Source organism: Cajanus cajan, chromosome 10 (assembly GCF_000230855.2).
Source record: "Cajanus cajan strain Asha chromosome 10, NIPB_CcT2T_4, whole genome shotgun sequence".
Classification (NCBI taxonomy): domain Eukaryota; kingdom Viridiplantae; phylum Streptophyta; class Magnoliopsida; order Fabales; family Fabaceae; genus Cajanus; species Cajanus cajan.
Window position 1 is genome coordinate 44900712 of NC_138526.1, and position 20903 is coordinate 44921614.

The 20903-nt window shown below is 31.1% G+C and overlaps 2 protein-coding genes across 7 annotated transcripts; both read left to right on the forward strand.

Annotated features, from left to right (window-relative positions):
- Positions 1-6497: 6497 nt before the first annotated feature.
- LOC109817525 (cellulose synthase-like protein H1) lies at positions 6498-13620 on the forward strand. Its single transcript, XM_020382789.3, has 9 exons — positions 6498-6798; positions 6976-7306; positions 9797-9916; positions 10046-10162; positions 10323-10535; positions 10620-10758; positions 11266-11441; positions 12135-12485; positions 12964-13620. The coding sequence occupies exons 1-9, from the start codon at positions 6542-6544 to the stop codon at positions 13507-13509; spliced, it is 2250 nt and encodes a 749-aa protein (XP_020238378.1). The 5' UTR covers positions 6498-6541; the 3' UTR covers positions 13510-13620.
- A 1935-nt stretch (positions 13621-15555) lies between these two features.
- Positions 15556-18762, forward strand: LOC109817526 (uncharacterized). 6 transcript variants are annotated; one of them, XM_020382796.3, is made up of 4 exons: positions 15557-15783; positions 15864-15887; positions 16837-17189; positions 18391-18762. In XM_020382796.3, exons 1-3 carry the CDS (start codon positions 15600-15602, stop codon positions 17181-17183), a joined length of 555 nt encoding a protein of 184 aa, XP_020238385.1. In that variant the 5' UTR covers positions 15557-15599; the 3' UTR covers positions 17184-17189; positions 18391-18762. The 6 variants fall into 6 exon arrangements, with proteins under 6 accessions (XP_020238386.1, XP_020238385.1, XP_020238381.1 ...); XM_020382792.3 differs by lacking the exon at positions 18391-18762 and adding an exon at positions 17458-17787; XM_020382791.3 differs by lacking the exon at positions 18391-18762 and adding an exon at positions 17492-17787.
- Positions 18763-20903: the final 2141 nt, after the last annotated feature.

The following is a 20903-nucleotide window of genomic DNA, read 5'->3' on the forward strand; positions in this document are numbered from 1 at the left end:
AAAGAAGTAAAATTGAGACTTAACAATGTCTTTTATTGTACCAATAATCAATAAAGAGCCAATATATCTATTTATTATTAGGTAAGCAACATTTTCATCCATTTAAAACATACATATGTTAAAGGTATACTAACGCAAAAAAATATTTTACTAGATGGAGTGATAAAGGGCTATACTATAATAATACTCCTTGAGCTAATTTATTAGGTATAGATAATCAATTGTAATCTATAAATAAATCGTACACGAATATAATCAATTGTAAACTTAAATTTGGTAATCCGGAATTCACAAAAAAAAAAAGTCACTTTACTGCATGATTTTTTAAGGAGGGCATGTATATTAAAGTTTGCATCAAATAAGGGCTTTTTGACCCATCTAAATAAAAAAAAAAATACACGAAAAAAATTAAAAAAAAAAAGTAATTACCAAAATAGGTAGTTTTGGACACGTAGGCGCCAACGTGGCATTGAAAACGCCTAGGGGGTGGGCGTTTTTTAGAAGACGCCTCCACCCCAGGCGCCATGTATGCTGACGTGGCACGGTGAATAGAAAACGCTGGGGGGAGGCGTGTTGTACACGTGGCAGAATTTCGTTGAAGGCGCCCCACCCCCAGGCGCCAAGTGTGCTGATGTGGCACACACTGAAGGCGCCTCCCCCCCAGGCGCCATTTGTGTACACTGAAGGCGCCTCCCCCCTAGGCGCCATCTGTACCACCTTCCCTCTTTTGTGTTTAAATGGTGCTGCTAGGTGGTGCTGGGAAAGGATTATTTTTGTGGAAAAACGCTTGAGGTCCCGGCGCTTTGAGAATACGAGTGTTGATTTTTGCCCACAAAAGTATATTTACACGGTGTTATCAGGTATGTTTTGAATTTTAATAATTTTAAAGCAAGAAAAAAATTTAAATAGAAAATGTTGAGGGATATTCGTCACTGGTTTGTGGGTGTGGAACGGCCCGTTCTGCTTTTGGAACGGGCCGTTCTGGATAAGTAAATGAGTGTTATTTTGGATGTGGAACAGGCTGTTGTGAAATCAGAACGGCCCGTTCTACTTTCAGAACGGCCCGTTCTACTTTCAGAACGGGCCGTTGTGGGGTCGTTCTCGTTGTTTCATTTAGTGAAGTATGGAAGGGTTCAGAACGGCCCGTTCTTCTTTCGGAACGGCCTGTTCCGAAACCCAAATTTATACACTTTTTGTGCAATGAAAACGGCCCGTTCTTAAATTAGGTATTTAGGTATTTCTAAAATTTAGAAATAAATTGTTGTTTGAGTTTATTTAATTTGTTTGTTTGTTGAATTATATCAGGATGTCTAGACAAATTATTCATGTAGGACCTATGGATGGTGAAATATTTTCAATGGCATTCATATATTTATAGACCCATGAACAGTGCATTTGTCTACAAAATACATGATCTACACCGTTGATTATGTGGGTGCGATCAGGGCCGTTCGTTTCCCCTGCTACAAGGAGACAACACATTTGACCGGTGAACAGTGACGTATTTAAATTCGAGATGATCTACACCGTTGATTCTGTCGGTGCGATCAGGGCCGTTCGTTTTCCTGCTACTAGGAGACAACACATCTGACCTATGAACAGTGACGGATTTAAATTCGAGATGATCTACACCGTTGATTCTGTCGGTGCGATCAGGGCCGTTCGTTTCCCTGTTATTAGGAGACAACACATCTGACCTATGAACAGTGACGGATTTAAATTCGAGATGATCTACACCGTTGATTCTGTCGGTGCGATCAGGGTTGTTCGTTTCCCCTGCTACTACGAGACAACACATCTGACCCATGAACAGTGACGGATTTAAATTCGAGATGATCTACACCGTTGATTCTGTCGGTGCGATCAGGGCCGTTCGTTTCTCCTGCTACGAGGAGACAACACATCTGACCCATCAACAGTGACGAATTTAAAATCAAGATGATCTACACCGTTTAATCTGTCGGTGCGATCAAGGCCGTCCGTTTCCCCTGCTACTAGGAGACAACACACCTGACCCATGAACAGTGACAGATTTAAAAAATACATGATCTACACCGTTCATTCTGTCGGTGCGATCAGGGCCGTTCGTTTCCCATGCTACTAGGAGACAACACATCTGACCCATGAACAGTGACGGATTTAAAATCGATATGATCTACACCGTTTAATCTGTCGGTGCGATCAGGGCCGTCCGTTTCCCCTGCTACTAGGAGACAACACATCTGACCCATGAACAGTTACAGATTTAAAAAATACATGATCTAGACCGTTGATTCTGTCGGTGCGATCAGGGCCGTTCGTTTCCCCTGCTATTAGGAGACAACACATCTGACCCATGAACAGTGACAGATTTAATTTCGAGATGATCTACACCGTTGATTCTGTCGGTGCGATCAGGGCCGTCTGTTTCCCCTGCTACTAGGAGACAACACATCTCACCCATGAATAGTTACAGATTTAAAAATACATGATCTAGACCGTTGATTCTGTCGGTGCGATCAGGGCCGTTCGTTTCCCCTGCTACTAGGAGACAACACATTTGACCCATGAACAGTGACGAATTTAATTTCGAGATGATCTACACCGTTAATTTTGTCGGTGCGATCAGGGTCGTCCGTTTCCCCTGCTACTACGAGACAACACATCTGACCCATGAACAGTGATAGATTTTAAAAATACATGTTCTACACCATTGATTTTGTCGGTGCGATCAGGGCCGTTCGTTTCCCCTGTTACTAGGAGACAACAAATCTGACCAATGAACACTGATCGATTTAAATTTGAGATGATCTACACCGTCGATTTTGTCATTGCAATCAGGGAAATTCGTTTAACCTACTTTATACTTTACATTTTCAAATTTTATTTTTCATTGTAACCAATATATTATCACATTTGTTAATCACAAACGTAAATATTATTAATACTTCAACACTTTACTACTACATTCAAATTAAGACAATACTTTTAAACTTCAACAAACACTTAACTATTGTTTAACAACAACGACAACAATAACATGAAGTTAACAAAGTAAACACTGACTGTTTAGAAAATAAACAACGATACAAACAAGAAAACATTGACTCCACACTTATACGGTAACCTACATGAAGTTTAGTTGTCTTTCAAATGAATTGACCATGTTCCACATCTGCAATTATGGAGGCTCAAGATCTTCTAAAGTAACAAACAAATTCAGTAGTAATTCATTCGGGTCTTCTGCAAATTTGTGAAACATGAATGCCACATCTTCATCACAGGTTAAAGGATATGGAGTATATTGCTTTCCTCCATCTTCATATCTAACTGGACAACGATAATGAACTTGACTTATGTGTTTGCTATCCCCTTTGATCAACCTCCTATGTACCTCATTCAACAAATCAACAAGTGTCATGTCTTCGTTAAGTTTGATAACTCTCCCACTAGATGGCATTTGTATGACATAATCAAGACCGTACTTAGTTTGAAATATCTGAACATTTTGAAACACAAGAGCAAACACTGTTGCTGAACCCATTCTTCAAACTCACTACTACAATATTTCTATCTTAAGTTGAAGAGAAAGTGTCTGAACATAAAACACACACACACACACTTATATTTATAGGCAGATGGACCCTAACTAAAATAATAAAATAATATGAAGTGCATAATTTAACAATTTTTTTTTCATTACAAAATTATAAAACAACAACAACAAATACATATAACTAAAGTGCACAATAAATATTTAATAAATAAAATTTTTTTTCACGAATATTTAATAAAAATATTATCCAAATTTAAATATTACAATTCACAATAAAATTTACATTACAACCATTCGAATTAACAATAAACCTAAAACTAAATTACAAATACTTTTTCTCATCAAATCAGATATCCTTCGGAATAACCTGAAAAAATTTTAACATACATTTGTTAAACAATATTACTTACAAAATAAATTTTATTTAACTAATACTACTCACCCGTTTTATATTATTTTTAGTTATATTGAGGAAGTAAGGATCACGGAAACGCCTAGAGGCAAACACGACAACCTAAACAAAAAACAAACAAATTCAATTCAACACATAAATAACATATAATTTCATTTTATACAAACAAATTTTACCTGTTTCAGAATTAACACACACCCCACAACAATGTCTTCCCCATATTGTCGGTGTTGCTTAACTTTGTAATGTAAGCTTGCACCAATCGCTGCAGTTGGGTCCTGAAATAAATATTTACAATTAATTACAAAACATTTTCTTTTAATGTATAACAAATTCACTAACCATACCTTTAAATTAATAGTATAATTTCCCTGTCCAGTTGGGGTCATATAGACTCCACAAAAGCAACAACTGTTGGGACTCTTTGTAAATTGTGGTCGATATTAATCAATGGAGTCACTTCAGGTAGACCTATTGTTAAAAAAATACAAATTATAGTTAACATTATTTGCATCATTCAATTTACACACATCAAACTTAATATGCTAAACAAACCTCTAGATTTCACATAATGCATAGCATAGCGCCACGGGTTAGAGTTGAACACCAACATCGCAGGTCCATTAAGATCAGCCAAAAACTCTTGTGTTGGCAACGAATTTTCAGCTTCCCTGTTCCTCATTGTAGCTTGGACCAAACCAGCTGGTCCAGGAATAACACGGCCAATGTCACGTGTACTCGATGTCTCTTCGTCATCATCCCCAAGTTTTGGTGTAGGGGTGACAACGGAGACAATGGCTCCTGTTCTCGAGCCTCTTCAGCCTGTCTTGCTGCCATTGCACTTCTCATTGACGCCAAAAATTGTTCATCTGTCCATACTTCATTTGATGGAACAATGTCTACTTCTTCATCACTATCAGGTACGTAATCAATACCTCTACGAGACATTCCTAATCAAATACAAATCAAATTAAATATTTCATTCATATTGTGTCTCAAATTTTTAAATTTCAAATATTCAGTATAATATCACAACTTTTAACATTGCAATAAATACATATATTCAATTATAAAAATCAAATTAAATAGCTTTTTCATTTAAAAAAATTTTAATTGGGCCACTGGAACGGCCCGTTCTAATTTCAGAACGGGTCGTTCTCATTGTAACAAATGTGTTTGTTCTGTTAACCCATAACGGGCCGTTCTGAATTTCAGAACAGCTCGTTTTGACTTCAGAACGGCCCGTTCTGATTTCAGAACGGGCCGTTTTGAATTTCAGAACGGCCCGTTCTGAATTCAGAACGGCCCGTTCTCAGGGATCTAATCACAGGTAAATTTTTCATTCAGAACGCCCTGTTCTAAAAAGAGAACGGGCCGTTCCAAACCAAATCTTACCAACCATTCTTTAAAAACAGGAACGGCCCGTTCTGAATACGTGCTTTCTCAGAACGGCCCGTTCCAGGTGTTTCATTCTCGTTTTCAACTTCAAACTAAAAAAAAATTATCTTTTAATTTTTATACCACTCTACTATACAAACCTAACAATGATACATACATAGAACATATAAAATTTAAAATTTAAATTTACAAATATTTAAAAACCCTTACTTACTTGAAGCACCTGGACCACCAAATAAAAAATACGTTGGACCACAAACCGAACAAATGAATCTTGTGCAACCCAATACATTTAACTAATTTGATAGCTCCTGGCCCTCAGGCGTTTTTGTAAATCTGTACTGATGTGTGTACAAGGCGCCCAGGGGGAGGGCGTTTTCTCACCCACACATGGCAAAACGCCTGGGGGGAGGCGCTTTCAGTGTGTGCCACATCAGCACACTTGGCGCCTGGAGGTGGGGCGCCATCAACAATCTTCTGCCACGTGTACAACATGCCTCCCCCCAGCGTTTTCTTTTGACCGTGCCACATTAGCTTACATGGCGCCTGGGGGGAGGCGCCATCAACAATCTTCTGCCACGTGTACAACACGCCTCCCCCCAGCATTTTCTTTTGACCGTGCAACATCAGCTTACATGGCGTCTGGGGGGAAGGCGTTTTCTAAAAAACGCCTACCCCAGGCGTTTTCAGTGTCACGTGTGTGCTGACTTGTCCAAAATCACCTATTTCAATAATTATTTTTTTTAAAATTTATTTCGTGTATTTTTATTTTTTTTTAATTTACTGAGGTCAAAAAGCCTCAAATAAGTCCCTTCTGTATTGCCCCAGGCCCGAGGGAACCGGTGGTAATAAGTAATCTAACCTGACCCTCGGTTCTGATCATGAAGGCCCTCCTTTTACATGAGACAAATTATATTTGTCCTTCACCTCCACTTTTTTCATTTATTTTATTTTTCTTTATTATTATTTTTTATTATCTATTTTCTTCTTTTAACACAAGTAATTATAATTTATTAAAGGATCTAACTACTACATATCTCTAATAATTATAAATTGACAAAATATTCCCTCCTGTGGCTTAAAATCAAGGGCACTTTTTTTGTTTTTGTTGGAAACTAGGCGTGAGTCACAATATAAAGGCACGAAGCATAGATCAACTATTTGGTGAAACAGATATTTTAATTGAATTGTTGAGTATGGGAAACGATAAGCATCTCCCTCTCTATGATAAAATATGGGTGAAGCATAGGTTTTCAAGAGTAATGGATTCCTTCACTTTGCTCCTCCTCTTCTTGCTCCTTGCTTACCGTATTTTCTCTCTTAACAACTGCACCGTCCCTCAACTCCTTGCTTTCATGTGCGAATCATGGTTCACTTTCCTTTGGATTGTCATCATCACCACCAAATGGAATCCTGCATATACCATAACCTACGTACAGCGTCTCTTGCTTCGGTATATATATATATATATATATATATCTTGTAGTATTATATATATGACATCATGCCCCGTGATTCCCATATGTTTTTCTTCTTTTACTATATACTATACTATGTGCTATATGCACCAACTAAGTAAAATAAAATATAATTTTTGGACAATAATTAATTAAGTGTGTTTTTTCATCAGGGTACCTGAGTCTGAGCTTCCAGCGGTGGACCTATTTGTGACAACAGCAGACCCAGTGCTTGAACCACCTATCATCACAATCAACACTGTTTTGTCTCTTCTAGCGCTTGATTATCCTTCTCACAAACTAGCTTGCTATGTTTCTGATGATGGATGCTCCCCTCTTAACTTCTATGCCCTTCTTGAAGCATCCAAATTCGCCAAACTTTGGGTACCTTTCTGTAAGAAGTACAACATTCAACTTAGAGCACCTTTTAGATACTTCACCAACACCACCCCTAACAACAATGAAGACACACCAGAGTTTATTCAAGACTGGTTAAGAATCAAGGTAATTTTATACTATACATATATTTGCCTTGTTCAATGGATTTGTATTAGATTCTGGAAAATTTTATTAAAGATAATTTTTTTTAAGTATATATTTATTAATATGAATTACCAAAATAATGTCAAAGTAATAATATGATTAGAAATGTTTTTATTAATGCATATTTAATTGATTTTTATACTCTATAAAATAAATAAAAAATATTATCTTTTAGTCATGATTCTGATTATGATGCATAATAATTTATTAATCTGAAATTGTTTAAACAATGAGGTAACAAAATGTATACTTTGATTATCACGTTTATATACGAATTAATTTTTAGGCTTAATTAAATTAAATTTGATTTTTTTTTATCATTTAATATATTCAATTCTTATTTTTTCAAAAAGTTTAGGTGAGCCTTATCACGCCCAAGTATGTAATACTAAATCAAATTTAATTAAGCAGTTATTTTTTAATTCAAATAAAAAGTATTTTTGACTTAAACAATAATATATAATCATATACTTATTTTTTATTATTCTTTTTCATTGTATTATTTAACACATTTATTATTTTCTCTCTCTTCTTTTTTTCTTTTTTTTTTTTATCTCTTTCTTCTATCTATGTACACCCCATATTCGACTATAGGTTTATCAACACTATTTGAAGGGAGAAAGACAAAAGCGAATTGGAAAAGGGAACCAACAACAATATATCCGTTTTGTTTTTTTCTTCTAATTCTGGAAGATTAAAAAAAAAAAAAAAAAAAGTGGAACTGTAACCACACTTTTTACAGTCTATCAAAGCTCTTGGAAGAATACACGAAGAAAAAGTTACTTTTACGATAAAAGATTGAAATATCCTTATTTTAACGTATTTTCTTTAGAAATGTTTTTGTTATAATTTATAGAGTAAATCACATTTGTACTTTTGTGTTTATTTTTAGACTTACAGTAAAAAAATTTAAAAGTTGAAAAAATATTATACTATTCATTTCTATCCATAAATAATATTAAGTCTATTAACATATCCATGTCATGTGACTTGTGCATGATTTTTAATAATTTTTTGTTTTCAAAAATGTTTATCATCTTTTTTATTAAAAGGTATATCTTGGGAAGAAAAAATTTATTAAAAGTCATACGAATAGATCTAGTGTTGTTTGTGGATCAAGGGATACTACCATTTTTTCAACTTTTAAAAGTCTCATTGTAGATCCACATGAATAGATTTAGTGTTGTTTGTGGATCAAGGGATACTACCATCTTTTTAACTTTTAAAAGTCTCATTGTAGATCCAAAAATAGAAGAGTATTGAGTGCAATTTTAAAAATAAATAAATAAATAAATAAAGAGTGTGAATGCAACTAACTCTATTTTATATCTATATTTTTCATTTTTATATTGTTAAAAAGAAAGAAAAAAAAAGTTGAAACTTTTCCTATAATTTTTCATATTAAATAACTTATAAAATTATATTTATTTTCTTTTTCTCTCATTCATTTCCTTATCTTTCTTTCTATTTTATTCTATAAATCTAATATATCATATTCCACCTCTTTTTGAAATGGATTGAGGTGAAAGGAAAATAGACAAGGTAGAAGAAAAAAAAGAAAAAAAAACAAAAGTGATATACAGCTAGATAAAAAGAAATAGAATAAAAATAAAATATATAAAAAAGTAAATATATTATGGGCTTTTGTTTTACATCCTCAAGAAGAAGAAGAAAAACTCAAATTACACTTCACATTTGGGGCGTATGAATAAAAGAAAGAGAGAAATAAAAAAAGAAAAAAGAAACTAAAAAATATAATATTAAATAATATGATAATATATATATATATATATATATATAAAATAAAAAAAGTCGTAAAACTAAAGTAGATTTTATTTTATCAATTAAAACTACGTATATTATTCAAATGTAACTTTAATTTTCAAATCCTATATAAATTCCAAACCATGAAAATCAAACGTGTGGAGACCGGAGAAGCTTTCAACCAATTCGAGTCGAGTCTCAGTTGCGTGTAGGAAATTAAGGCTCATATTTCTGCGATAATTTGGTTAATGACGTACAAGTTACAAAAAGTTTGTCTTTTTTATAAAATCCAAATCACACATTATAATTTATAACAATTTAATTGATATTAATATTCATATTTAATATTTAATATCTAACGATATTTTCTCTAATAAAGTAGAATATTTATGAGAAAAAAAACTCTTACAAAAAGCTGTCAAAAGGTTCATCATTTCTAAAATAAATTAAAATTCTTTATTATAGTATGTAAGAAAAAACATTTATTTTAAATTAAAATAAATTAAATTTATAACTCAATTTAATTTAAATTAATAATAAGTATTTTCTTGTACAATAACTAAAATATGTTCGCATTCAATTTTATGAATAAAAAAATACAATACCTATATATATATATATATATTATATAGAGAGAAATGCAAGATAAATCTTATGAGAATATCTCCGATGTTGTCTTGTGTGCAGGAGGAGTACGAGCGGCTTAATCGTAAAATCATGAATGCAACACATAATTCGATTCCGCTTGATGGAGACTTTTCTATTTTCTCAAATGCAAATCCCAAAAATCATCCAACCATTATTAAGGTACATCAACTATATTAATATGAATGTTTCATACTACTAATATATTCATCAATATCTTATCAGTTGTTTTTTAAAGGGAATACAAATGGAAGCAATTTTTATTTTTTTTTATTTTTTTGATGTTGGTAGGTAATATGGGAAAACAAAGAAGGTCTTGCAGATGAGTTACCACATTTGATCTACATATCTAGAGAAAAGAAGCCACAACACCCGCACCATTATAAAGCTGGTGCTATGAATGTGTTGGTAAGTTTGTGTCCCTAACAAGAAATTCTTATGTGTATCATGGTAACTAGCAATAAAATTAAAAATATAATTATATTGTGATGAAGAAATTAATTCTCATTTCAGCGGCCATCTAAGTGAATCTAATTACACATGATTCCAAATTTGCGATTATTTGTAGACAAGAGTCTCTGGGGTGATGACAAATGCTCCCTACATCCTGAACCTAGATTGTGACATGTATGTGCATAATCCAAAGATTATTCTACACGCCCTCTGCATTTTACTAGATACAAAGGGAGAAAAAGAAGTTGCATTTGCTCAATGTATCCAGCAATACTACGATGGAATAAAGGATGATCCTTTCGGAAATCAGCTTGCGGCTATGTTTTTGGTGTGTCAAGTTTCAAATACTAATTAAACAAAAACCATTTATGACAAGTAGTAATAATAAGCATGTATTCCTCTAATATTGCAGTACATCGGGGGTGGAGTATCTGGTCTCCAAGGGGTATTTTACTCAGGAACAAATTGCTTGAGCAGAAGAAAAATAATTTATGGTCTTTCTCCCCATCACCAAATTCAAAATACAAAGATGGATCATGCCATTACCACTGGTACTCTAATTTCACTATTATCCTTATTATTCTAAACTTTTTTCTGCTTCTTCTTGATGAATAATTCACTATCTCCTATTAACTAGTGGTATGATTAATATAGTGTATGTAAATAGAAAATAATTTTTATCTTAAAAGTTAATTTTGAAAGATTTAATTAATCTCATAATTTACTTTCTTAATATAATATCATAGTCTATTTCAATGATAATTGATTGTTGATATCATATTACTCGTTATCACACCATTCATAGATATTTAATCATCTAAACTTTATATTTGAATTATTCAATCTTCCGTTTGAATAAATATGTTGAAGATCTTGTATAACTAATATAATATATATAGAGAGAGTAATTATTCTTTTAGAAATCATTTTATAAGGTTGAGTTGAACTTGTTCCATAGTTAGTTAATTTTTACAATAATTATCTTGATAGTTTTATTACGACATATAACGGTAAAATTGATTATTTGAATTAGGTACCTTATCATATTATTTCTGCAGGAAAATCATCAGAAATGAAAGCAATATTTGGAACTTCAAAGGTGTTAGTGGAATCAGCTACTGATGCTTTGGAAGGAAAGACATTAAGTCCCAATAATAACCTTTGCAACTCTCTTGAGGCAGCAAGAGAAGTTGCTAGTTGTGAGTACGATTACGGCACTGCTTGGGGCAAACAGGTATCCAATAGAGACAATATATTTAATGCTAAAAATCACTACAGAATTTTGGGTACAAACTAGTCTAAAATTTCAAACACAAGCAAAGTCACAATTCCCAGTTGCCACTTATCATATACAGATCAAGTTTTTTAAAAGCACATACAAGTCATAATGCATGCTTAATTACTTTTATTAATTTAAAGCTGATATTGTTGATGAATACGTATACATACACCACGTCCCACTTTTATGCTTATATTAATCTTAGATGCATTTATCATTTGATTCTCAATATAATTATCGTACTATATGTAATTTATTAAGATCAAATTCGTTAGCCCCGACTCATTTTCAAGTGACATGTGGTTGTTGAGTTTCTGCAAATCAGTGCATATTAATTGTGACATCCAATGAATAAAGGGTTGAAGAATTTCATCTATGTATGTAATGTGTACATGCAAAATGAAAGTATGTAGATCACGCTCATCTTATACAGTAGGTTTAGACTTAATGTAACTTTACAAAATTAACTTGAAAGGTATAAAAGTTACCTCCAAATTATATACCCTATCCTATCCCTAATTAATGTAAGACTTAAACTTTTCTTGATGATTCTTATTAGATTTTGTATGAAAAGATTTGTTCTGTTAAAGTTGACTATTTTTTATTTTGTCATTGGTCTTTTAACTTCTAAAATTTTGAAATTATTAGGTGGGATGGATTTATGGATCAACATCAGAAGATGTACTTACTGGACTGAAAATCCATAATAAAGGTTGGAGGTCTGAAGTGTGTTCATCAGATCGTATAGGTTTTATGGGTTGCTCACCTCAAAATACCCTAAATGTAATGGGTCAACAAAAAAGATGGGCCTCAGGTTTAGGTGATATCCTCTTAAGTAAGCATTCTCCAATTTTTGGAACTTTATTTGGTAAGCTCCAGTTCACAGAGTGCATAGCGTATCTTTATATCACAAGTTGGGCCTTACGATCTATCCCTGAAATATGTTATGCTGCTCTGTCTGCTTATTGCATCATTACCAACTCCCACTTCTTGCCTAAGGTATGAACTTAAAAAACATTCAATTTTCAAATTAGATAGTACTTCCTTTAGACCTATATATGAGGAAAAAAAAAAGACTAATTTCACATAGATTAAGATATGTAATTGAATGTATTTAATTTTTACAATTTCATATAAAATATACACTATATTTACTAAAATATCTTTAATCACATTTATTGAATAATGCTCTTATTTATATTGTCTTAAGGATATTTTTGGATTAAGAACATTAAATAAAGTTGACTTGATTAAAATTTACTTATAATTAAGTAAAAAAAAATTAAGCATTTTTTGCTTATATAGAAGTATAAAGGGAGTACTAACATTTGTACGTATATAATCCATGATTTAGAAGCTTAATTTGTATAAAATCTCTATCTCTCTATTAATTTCACGACATTATTCCATATCCAACAACTTACTCAATGCACACATTTTTCATTATTTCAATGGTGTGTAAATGATGGTCTTGCAGGAATTCGGACAATGGATCCCCGTTATGTTACTTGTGATTTACAACATATCTACTCTTGTAGAGTATTTGAAAACTGGATTATCATTTCGAACATGGTGGAACAATCAGCGAATGATAAGGATAATAACCATGAATGCTTGGTTTTTTGGATTTTTGAGCATCATACTAAAGCGATTAAGGATATCTGACCCTGTCTTTGAAATAACAAAGAAGGACCAACCAGCTTCTAATGAGGATGATAATGAAAACATTGGTAGATTCACTTTTAACGAGTCCGCAGTTTTTGTACCTGGCACAACTATTTTGCTTATTCAACTCATAGCACTATTTACCAAGTTGTTGGGATGGCAACCAGTTGTTAGAAGTGGGCATGGATCTGGTGTAGGAGAAATGTTTTGTAGTTCATATTTAGTTATATGCTACTGGTCATTTTTGAAAGGGTTATTTCTAAAAGGAAAGTATGGGATTCCCTTATCCACAATATGCAAGTCAACAATGTTGGCTTTCCTTTTTGTGCACTTGTGCAAACTTACCATCAAAGATTGATCATATAATCCATTTAGTTATCTTTAATGTATCTTACTACATCAAGTTGTTTTCATTGTATTTCCTTTATGAAAATAGTGTTATTGAAACATAAAAGAACATGTTGTTGGAGTTTTCTTTTCTTTTCTTTTCGGCGAATGTGTATTATTATTTTATATTACATCATCTTTTCAGCTAAATTACACCATTTAATATGATATAAATCAAGATTTCAACTTTTAATATGTCGTAATCAAAATGAGGTTTTAAAATTTTGTGCAACTCATGCTCGAATAACTTTGGACATTTGGGGAATCAATGTATTTTCTTGCTAAAATCTTGTATGTAAAATTATCTTGGATGTAAAAAGTATTTAGATCTTGGTGTTTTGAAAACATCAAGTAAGATAGATGAATGGATCAGCATCATACATAGAAGAGAGGTTGGAGATTCAAAAGTTGTGCATCAAATCCAATGGCCTTTATGGATTGCTCACTTCAAGATATAATAATATGCCATGGGACCCAATAAAAGATATGAGCCTTAGGATTTTTTGATATTTTACTTAACAAACACCGTTTAAAATAAGACAAATAAGAATTTAGAATGTATTTGTTTCACATATTAAAACATCAGTCTTTGGGATGTAGAATTCCCATATTTGTTACCAATTTTAAAATATATATATTTCTATGAATTGTTTATCTACAAGAAAATCAATCATTATTTTATATTTCTATGGTAGGAGATGAGAAACTAAAAGATTGTATTTCTATGAAAATGTAAAAATATTATTATTTAACTCAATTATAACTTTTACTTTAATTTTAACTTTTTTATTTTAATTAGTTTAAAATTCAAAATATTCTTCTAAATATTTAGATTAACTGTAAGGACTAAAAAAATTAAAAATTGTTAAGATGAAGACTAAAAAGATATATTTTAAACTAATTTTTTTTTTAAAATAAAAAAAATAAATATAGAAACTAAAAAAATCTATTTTAAATTAAAAAAATAAAAAAAAATAAAAAAAATAAATAAAAATAGAATTTAAAAAGTATTTAATCCTTTTATATTTAATTTTAAAAAGTTAGTTAGGATTCAATTACAAAAACATGGTCAAAAGGCATAGGCATGAGATTCATCAAAAGTTTAATATCTAAAAGCAAATGCAAGTGTAACAGAAAGTGAATTAGGCCTGGCGGAGGCAGAAGCAGTGTCTCAGAAAAGTCAAAAACATAACAAATAAACGACACATTCAACGCGACAAAACACAAGAAAAAAGTAGCTAAAAAAACAGTAATATTAAATTTTGTATAATTTTTTTATAAAATTTAACTAGAAGATAATGTAAAACAATTTAATTATAAGTTGTTATTATATATATTTTAATAATCAATCAAAAAATTATGTTTTATACCAAAAAAATATAACTTTAATTAATTAATAATATAAATTTTTAAACTAGTAATGTATTAAAAAATTCTTACAATTATTATTTTTTTTATCATATTACGTATTTTATTTTACTCTTTTTTATTGTGAAATATATTGCGAGAAACTGAGAATCTGTTAAAATAATGTTACTGTTGAAAAACATATCATTATTGTATATATATATATATAAGATAAGAATATGTAAATAAAAACTTTCATTGAAAATTTGTTATATTAGAAAAAAATTGCACAAACTGTGTAAATTTTTTGTTTTTTATACATCGACATAGGATGACAATCGATTATGCATGGTAAGTATGTAAAATCCTTTACTCAATCCTTTTAATGTTGTTTGACATTTAATGTTTGTAGGAATAAAAAGAAATACAATTAATATTTAAGGTTTTATAAAAGTTACTTATATAATCTCTTGGTACACTATTTATTTTTTATATTAATCAAATCTATTAACATTTTTTATTCTATAATAAATAGTTAAAGATAAAATAAAATACTAAATAATTATTTATATTGAAAATGAAATATTTTATAATTATATTTTCTTCTCTTTTTGATAATTAAAAAATATCCACCGGTACACCGCAAGTGTATATATATATATATAATATTTGAGTGCAGAGTGAAGAGTGAAGAAGAAAGAGGTGTTAGCAGAAATGGGTGGTGGCGGTGCGGTGAGGTTAGGGTTGTGGGCGGTGGCGCTGTGCATTGCAGGGTACATAGTGGGTCCACCTCTCTACTGGCACTTCGTTGAACTCATCAAACACTCTTCTTCTTCTTCTTCTTGCGCTCCTTGCATCTGCGATTGCTCTTCCCACCCCACCGTTTCCATTCCCCAACGTACATTTCCCTCTTTCTGCTTCCAATTCAACACTCTTTTTCCCTCTCTAACATGCGCTTATTCCACTTTCTTTCTGCAGGGCTTGCCAATTCCTCATTTCAAGGTTACTTTCATTTTTCCTAAATCAACTTCCTCTATTTACATCACCAAACCTTACTTTATTCTCATCATCATAACCTCTCTATCAATGAATTTGACCCAAACTTGTCATAAATAACCTAGTTATTAGGCTAAAATATTTTTTTTTTTTTGTTTCAATTTTGTTTCCTGATTTTAAAGTATGTTTGTTAGACTAAATTGCTACTTTTAGGTTTATCATATTAAGTGTCATATCAGCTAAAATTAACGCCAAAGAACCAATTTGACTAATAACGACACTTTATGGTCTTTGAAAGTGAAATTTTCTAAATTTAAGGATCAAATTGAACTTATAATAAAAAGGAGGGAGCAAAATTCTATTTTAGCCTAGTTGTTATTATTATTATAATCTCTTAACTAGTAAACTAGCTTGTTTCTCGTTAGATAGGTTGAACTATCAGGATCTGAAATCTCATGTGCCTTTTGTGTGTTTTCCCTTCTATAAAAATTGATTCATTACTGGCATATTTTCTTGTGTTTGAAAAACATCTATTTATGAAGGACTATGTGTAATATATAATATAGAATTTTGGTGATTTTAATCTTGTACTTCACTGTGCTAGACAAAATTTTCCTACGTAGCTGGTGTTGCAATAATGTTGCTTTGTGGGTCATCATATAATCCGTTTTGTTTAAATAAAGTTATGAACTTGCTTGAGTTATATACTTATATGTTATATCACGGTCTGGGTTTGATGTATCATTTTCAACATCAATATGAAATTTGAGTCTTTTACCGATAAATGTCTGCTTGAAGATGGGATAAAAGCTTAAAAACAGAAATTTTATCTTGCCTGCAGCTGTCAGCTGTCTCATAGCGAAAATACTGTTTCTACTTTCTATGTCTGTTTTTCATATCCAACTCCTTTTACCAACTTCTGCTTATTTTCTTGATTAATTGAATTTTCATTTAGATTGTGCAAAGCGCAATCCAGAGGTGGATGGAGACACTGAAAAGAATGTTGCGGAGTTACTGTCAGAAGAACTAAATCTCCGGGAGACTGAAGCTTTGAAAATTCAGCATCGTGGTGACATGGCTCTGCTGGAGTCCAAGAAGATGGCATCTCAATATCAAAAAGAAGCAGACAAGTGCAATTCAGGAATGGAGACATGTGAAGAAGCCAGGGAAAAGGCTGAGATGGCATTAGTGGCTCAGAAGAAACTCACTGCATTGTGGGAACTGAGAGCTCGTCAGAAAGGATGGAAAGAAGGGATTGCCAAATCTAAGACTCGTTCTCAAGGGAAAGTACAAACTGCTTAAGACTTGGTATGGCTTCCATGTAGTTATTGCTTATTAGTTTCAATGACTGAAGTGATATTTAGTACCGTAGTGACAACCATCATAGATCAATAATTAAAGTACTAATGAAAAGTCAAAATTGTAAAAAGACAATACAGATGCTGTTGTATTTCTAACCTCCATTTTGGTACTTATTGTTGCATTTGTAAGACTCTAGAAACAAGAAAGTGTTAAGTTTTTGTGATAAATCTTTTACATGAAAAAATTTTGTGACTACTTGTTTTGAATCTTTTAGTTTGAAAGTCGATTCTGATTGTAACTTATTCCAGAAGTATAGCATTGAGCAGCAGAGATGATGATTTTGTTAGCCAAAGGTGTGCAATGAATCTTACTGGTTACTGTTTCTGAAGTGGGGATGGATTAGTTATTAAGCCAATAGTTAAAAATTTTAAAAGATGGATGCGTCATACTTCTATTTACACTTGTGTTTATATCATAAAATGCGTTGTACCAAACTTTGTAAAGGGGAGACTTGTTATATGGACCATGGTTTATGTCAAATTGCCAACCATGCACACACTTGGATCGTCAAATTGGAAAACAGCTAAATGGCCCATTTTCTTGAGCTTCTATTAGTGGGGACCTGTTTGTGGCAATGTCACACTCAATGCTTGAACCCCCAAACCCATCTTCATAATCAGCATTGCTCTCTTTATATTGGCCTTTGCAAGGAGTGTCGAGACTTAATCTAGTCATAGTAATTTCCTCATACTTCTAAAAAAAAATGGAACAATTTTTTTATAAACTAAAACTTATTTCTAAGTTAAATATTAACTTTTCCAAATTAATAAGAATTTTTACAAATTAGTTTAAGATGTGTTGATAACTTCTTCACAAGTATTTATAGGAAAAACATAAAAAGGAAAAATGTAATAAGGTTTTTCAGAAATTAATAGTTTATACACAAGTTAATTTTTTAATTTATAAAAGTTTTTTGTATTAGTTTTCTCAAAATAGGTTTTAAGTTATGTAAAAGTTTAGTTTATAAAGAAATTCATTCTATTTTTCTTCTCCTAAAAGAATTTATAGAAAAGATTATCTAATAAGTCCTTAAGCTAATTTTAGCTTTTGAAAAGTGTTAGTTTAGTTTTTTTTCTTTTGATTTTATTTTCTTATAAATACTTGTTGAGAAGTTTACGCGAGCAGAGTTTTGATCCTTTTTAATTAGGTTTGATCCATTCATAAAAGCTGGAAATTTTCAATCTTTTGCTTAAGGGGCAAGAAGACAACTCTTACCACTCTTGGTTATTGCCGTCGTCTCTTTTCACCCTTGATTACCTATCAAGTTAGCTCGCTACGTTTTCAGAATTCAGATGATGGGTTTTGTGGGACCCAAAAGTTTGCCAAGTTTGGACACCGTCCTTTAAGAAGTGTACCACACAAATTAGTGTACCCTTTGGATACTTATCTGATGAGGCCACGACCAATTTATAACGAGAATGATTAAGAATGAACGTAAGTTTAAGCAGTTATTCACTTTGCCAATCCAAAAATAGAATATAATTAAGTGCTAAACCATGCAATAATGGTTTCAGACTCATTTGTTTGGTGCAAGCTTTCAATTTAATATTCTTTCTGGCATCGTAAGATGGGATAAGTTTTAGTCAATCTCAGTCTCAGCATGTGCGGAATGTTTTTGATTCAGATTTGAATAGAAAATTCAATGGAATCAAGTTGATTGTTGTTCATACGTGGAGATATATCCGATGGATTTGTTTTCACTTGGAAAACCAAACTAAATTAAACCACTTTTAGCCTTTGATTGTACTCGTTTAAATAAAGTTGATACTGATAACTGATCTCCCTTTTTCTATTTGGCCAAGTCAATTAACAATAAAAGAATCATTAATAAGTTAAAATACAATCACGTGTAACGTTGATAAATTTACGCAAAATAGTATTCTTAGATTATTCTAGAATTCATTTAACTGAAACTGTTTTGAGAGATTGATTGGCCAATATATGGATCAACTAGTTCGACTGTATGATCTGTCACTCAATTCTCTCCCCTGTTTGCATCTTTAGTTACCAACTTCAATTCATTCCCCAATAAAATAAGACGAGGATTTTCATGTATCAGATTTTTAAAAATTTTAAATTTAATAATTTTAATTGAATCAATTCATTTTATCTCAGTTTAATTTTTTTAAAATATAAATTAATTTTTTTTAAATTGAATCAGTTTGTATAATACGATTATCCATTTTAAATCTATATATGAATTAAGTTTTTAAGAAAATTGAATTGAACCGAATTGATTCAATCGAATAGATAAATTAGTTTTGTAAAATGAATTGATTTGAATTTTTTTTCTCAAAATGGATTCGATTTTTTTTTAGTATAGATCGATTCAATTTTAAATTAGTTTTGGATATTTTGCATACCCTTAACACAAAACATTGTTCTCTTAGAACTTGATATACTTGCATTTTATAAGAAAATAATAATAATATACTTACACTATTTTGCTTATTACACTATTTTGCTTATGAATTGTCATTTAGTTAGAAATTATTGATTTTCATAATGACTACTTTTAGAATCATATTTGAAATAAATGTTAATTGATTGATACGGTAAAACTTATATATTGTCAAAATATTAAAATTAAACTTGTATATGTGAAATTAAGTTTGGGCACAATTAGTTAAATTGAGCTATGTAAAATGTTTTGGAATGAACAATAAATAACTTGTGAACAACTTTGATCTAACATCTAAGAGCATTCACAAAGGAACAATTTTATTTGGGTGTTTTTAATGAGATTCATCTGGACACATCACTCATTATTACTCTTTTCCATATAAACACATGCAAGTACTTCATCTTTACAATGGTTCAACTCTCTTTGGGTGTTTCAATAGGTCTCACCAAAAAACTTACATCAATATATTTTATTATGAACTCATTTATTAATTTATAATAATTTATTTATTTATTTATAAATTAATTCATTTTTAAAAAAAATAACCAATTTTTTATTTTATCATTATTTAAATAATTTGTTGGCACAATTAAAAAAAAGTAGTAAAATTATTAATAACTACTTTTGTTAAACCATGAATTTTGAAAATTTGGATTTGTGGATTGTTGATAATTTGGTATTAAATTAAACCATAAATTTTGGCTTGAATCTATATAATAAAAAGAAGTTGAGAATTTTTTGAGAGTGATAGAGAGAAATTTGAGATGTTTAGTTGTGCAAATTTTTTTAAAAAAAACTCTTATTTATATCCAAATGAAAAAAAAAAGTAATTGTTACATTTATAACAATAAAATATAAAATAAATTTTTTTTTTATATTTATTGGTTGAATTGCACATTATTAACTAAAACAAAATTTGTCCAGGATGAGCATTGCTCCGTGAATGCTCTAAATATTTCAAAGTATTGATTAAAAAGTGAAAAGCATGGGACAGAATATTCATCACGAGGAAAATATAAAATTAATACTTTTCAAATGTTAAGAAATAATATTTTTATGGATGAAGTTTAAGCAGTAATTAGCAAAGAGGCTAAAATATAATACAAGTGGGTTTTCAGTGTAAGAAGATGAGCATTACATTACCTAACCCAAGCCATAGTGTTAATAAAAATGTACTCAGCCCACTCCACTCCAAATAAATTTTGTCCCTTAATATTTTGTCGACGTATGTTTCGTCCAATTGGCCATGGATTTCT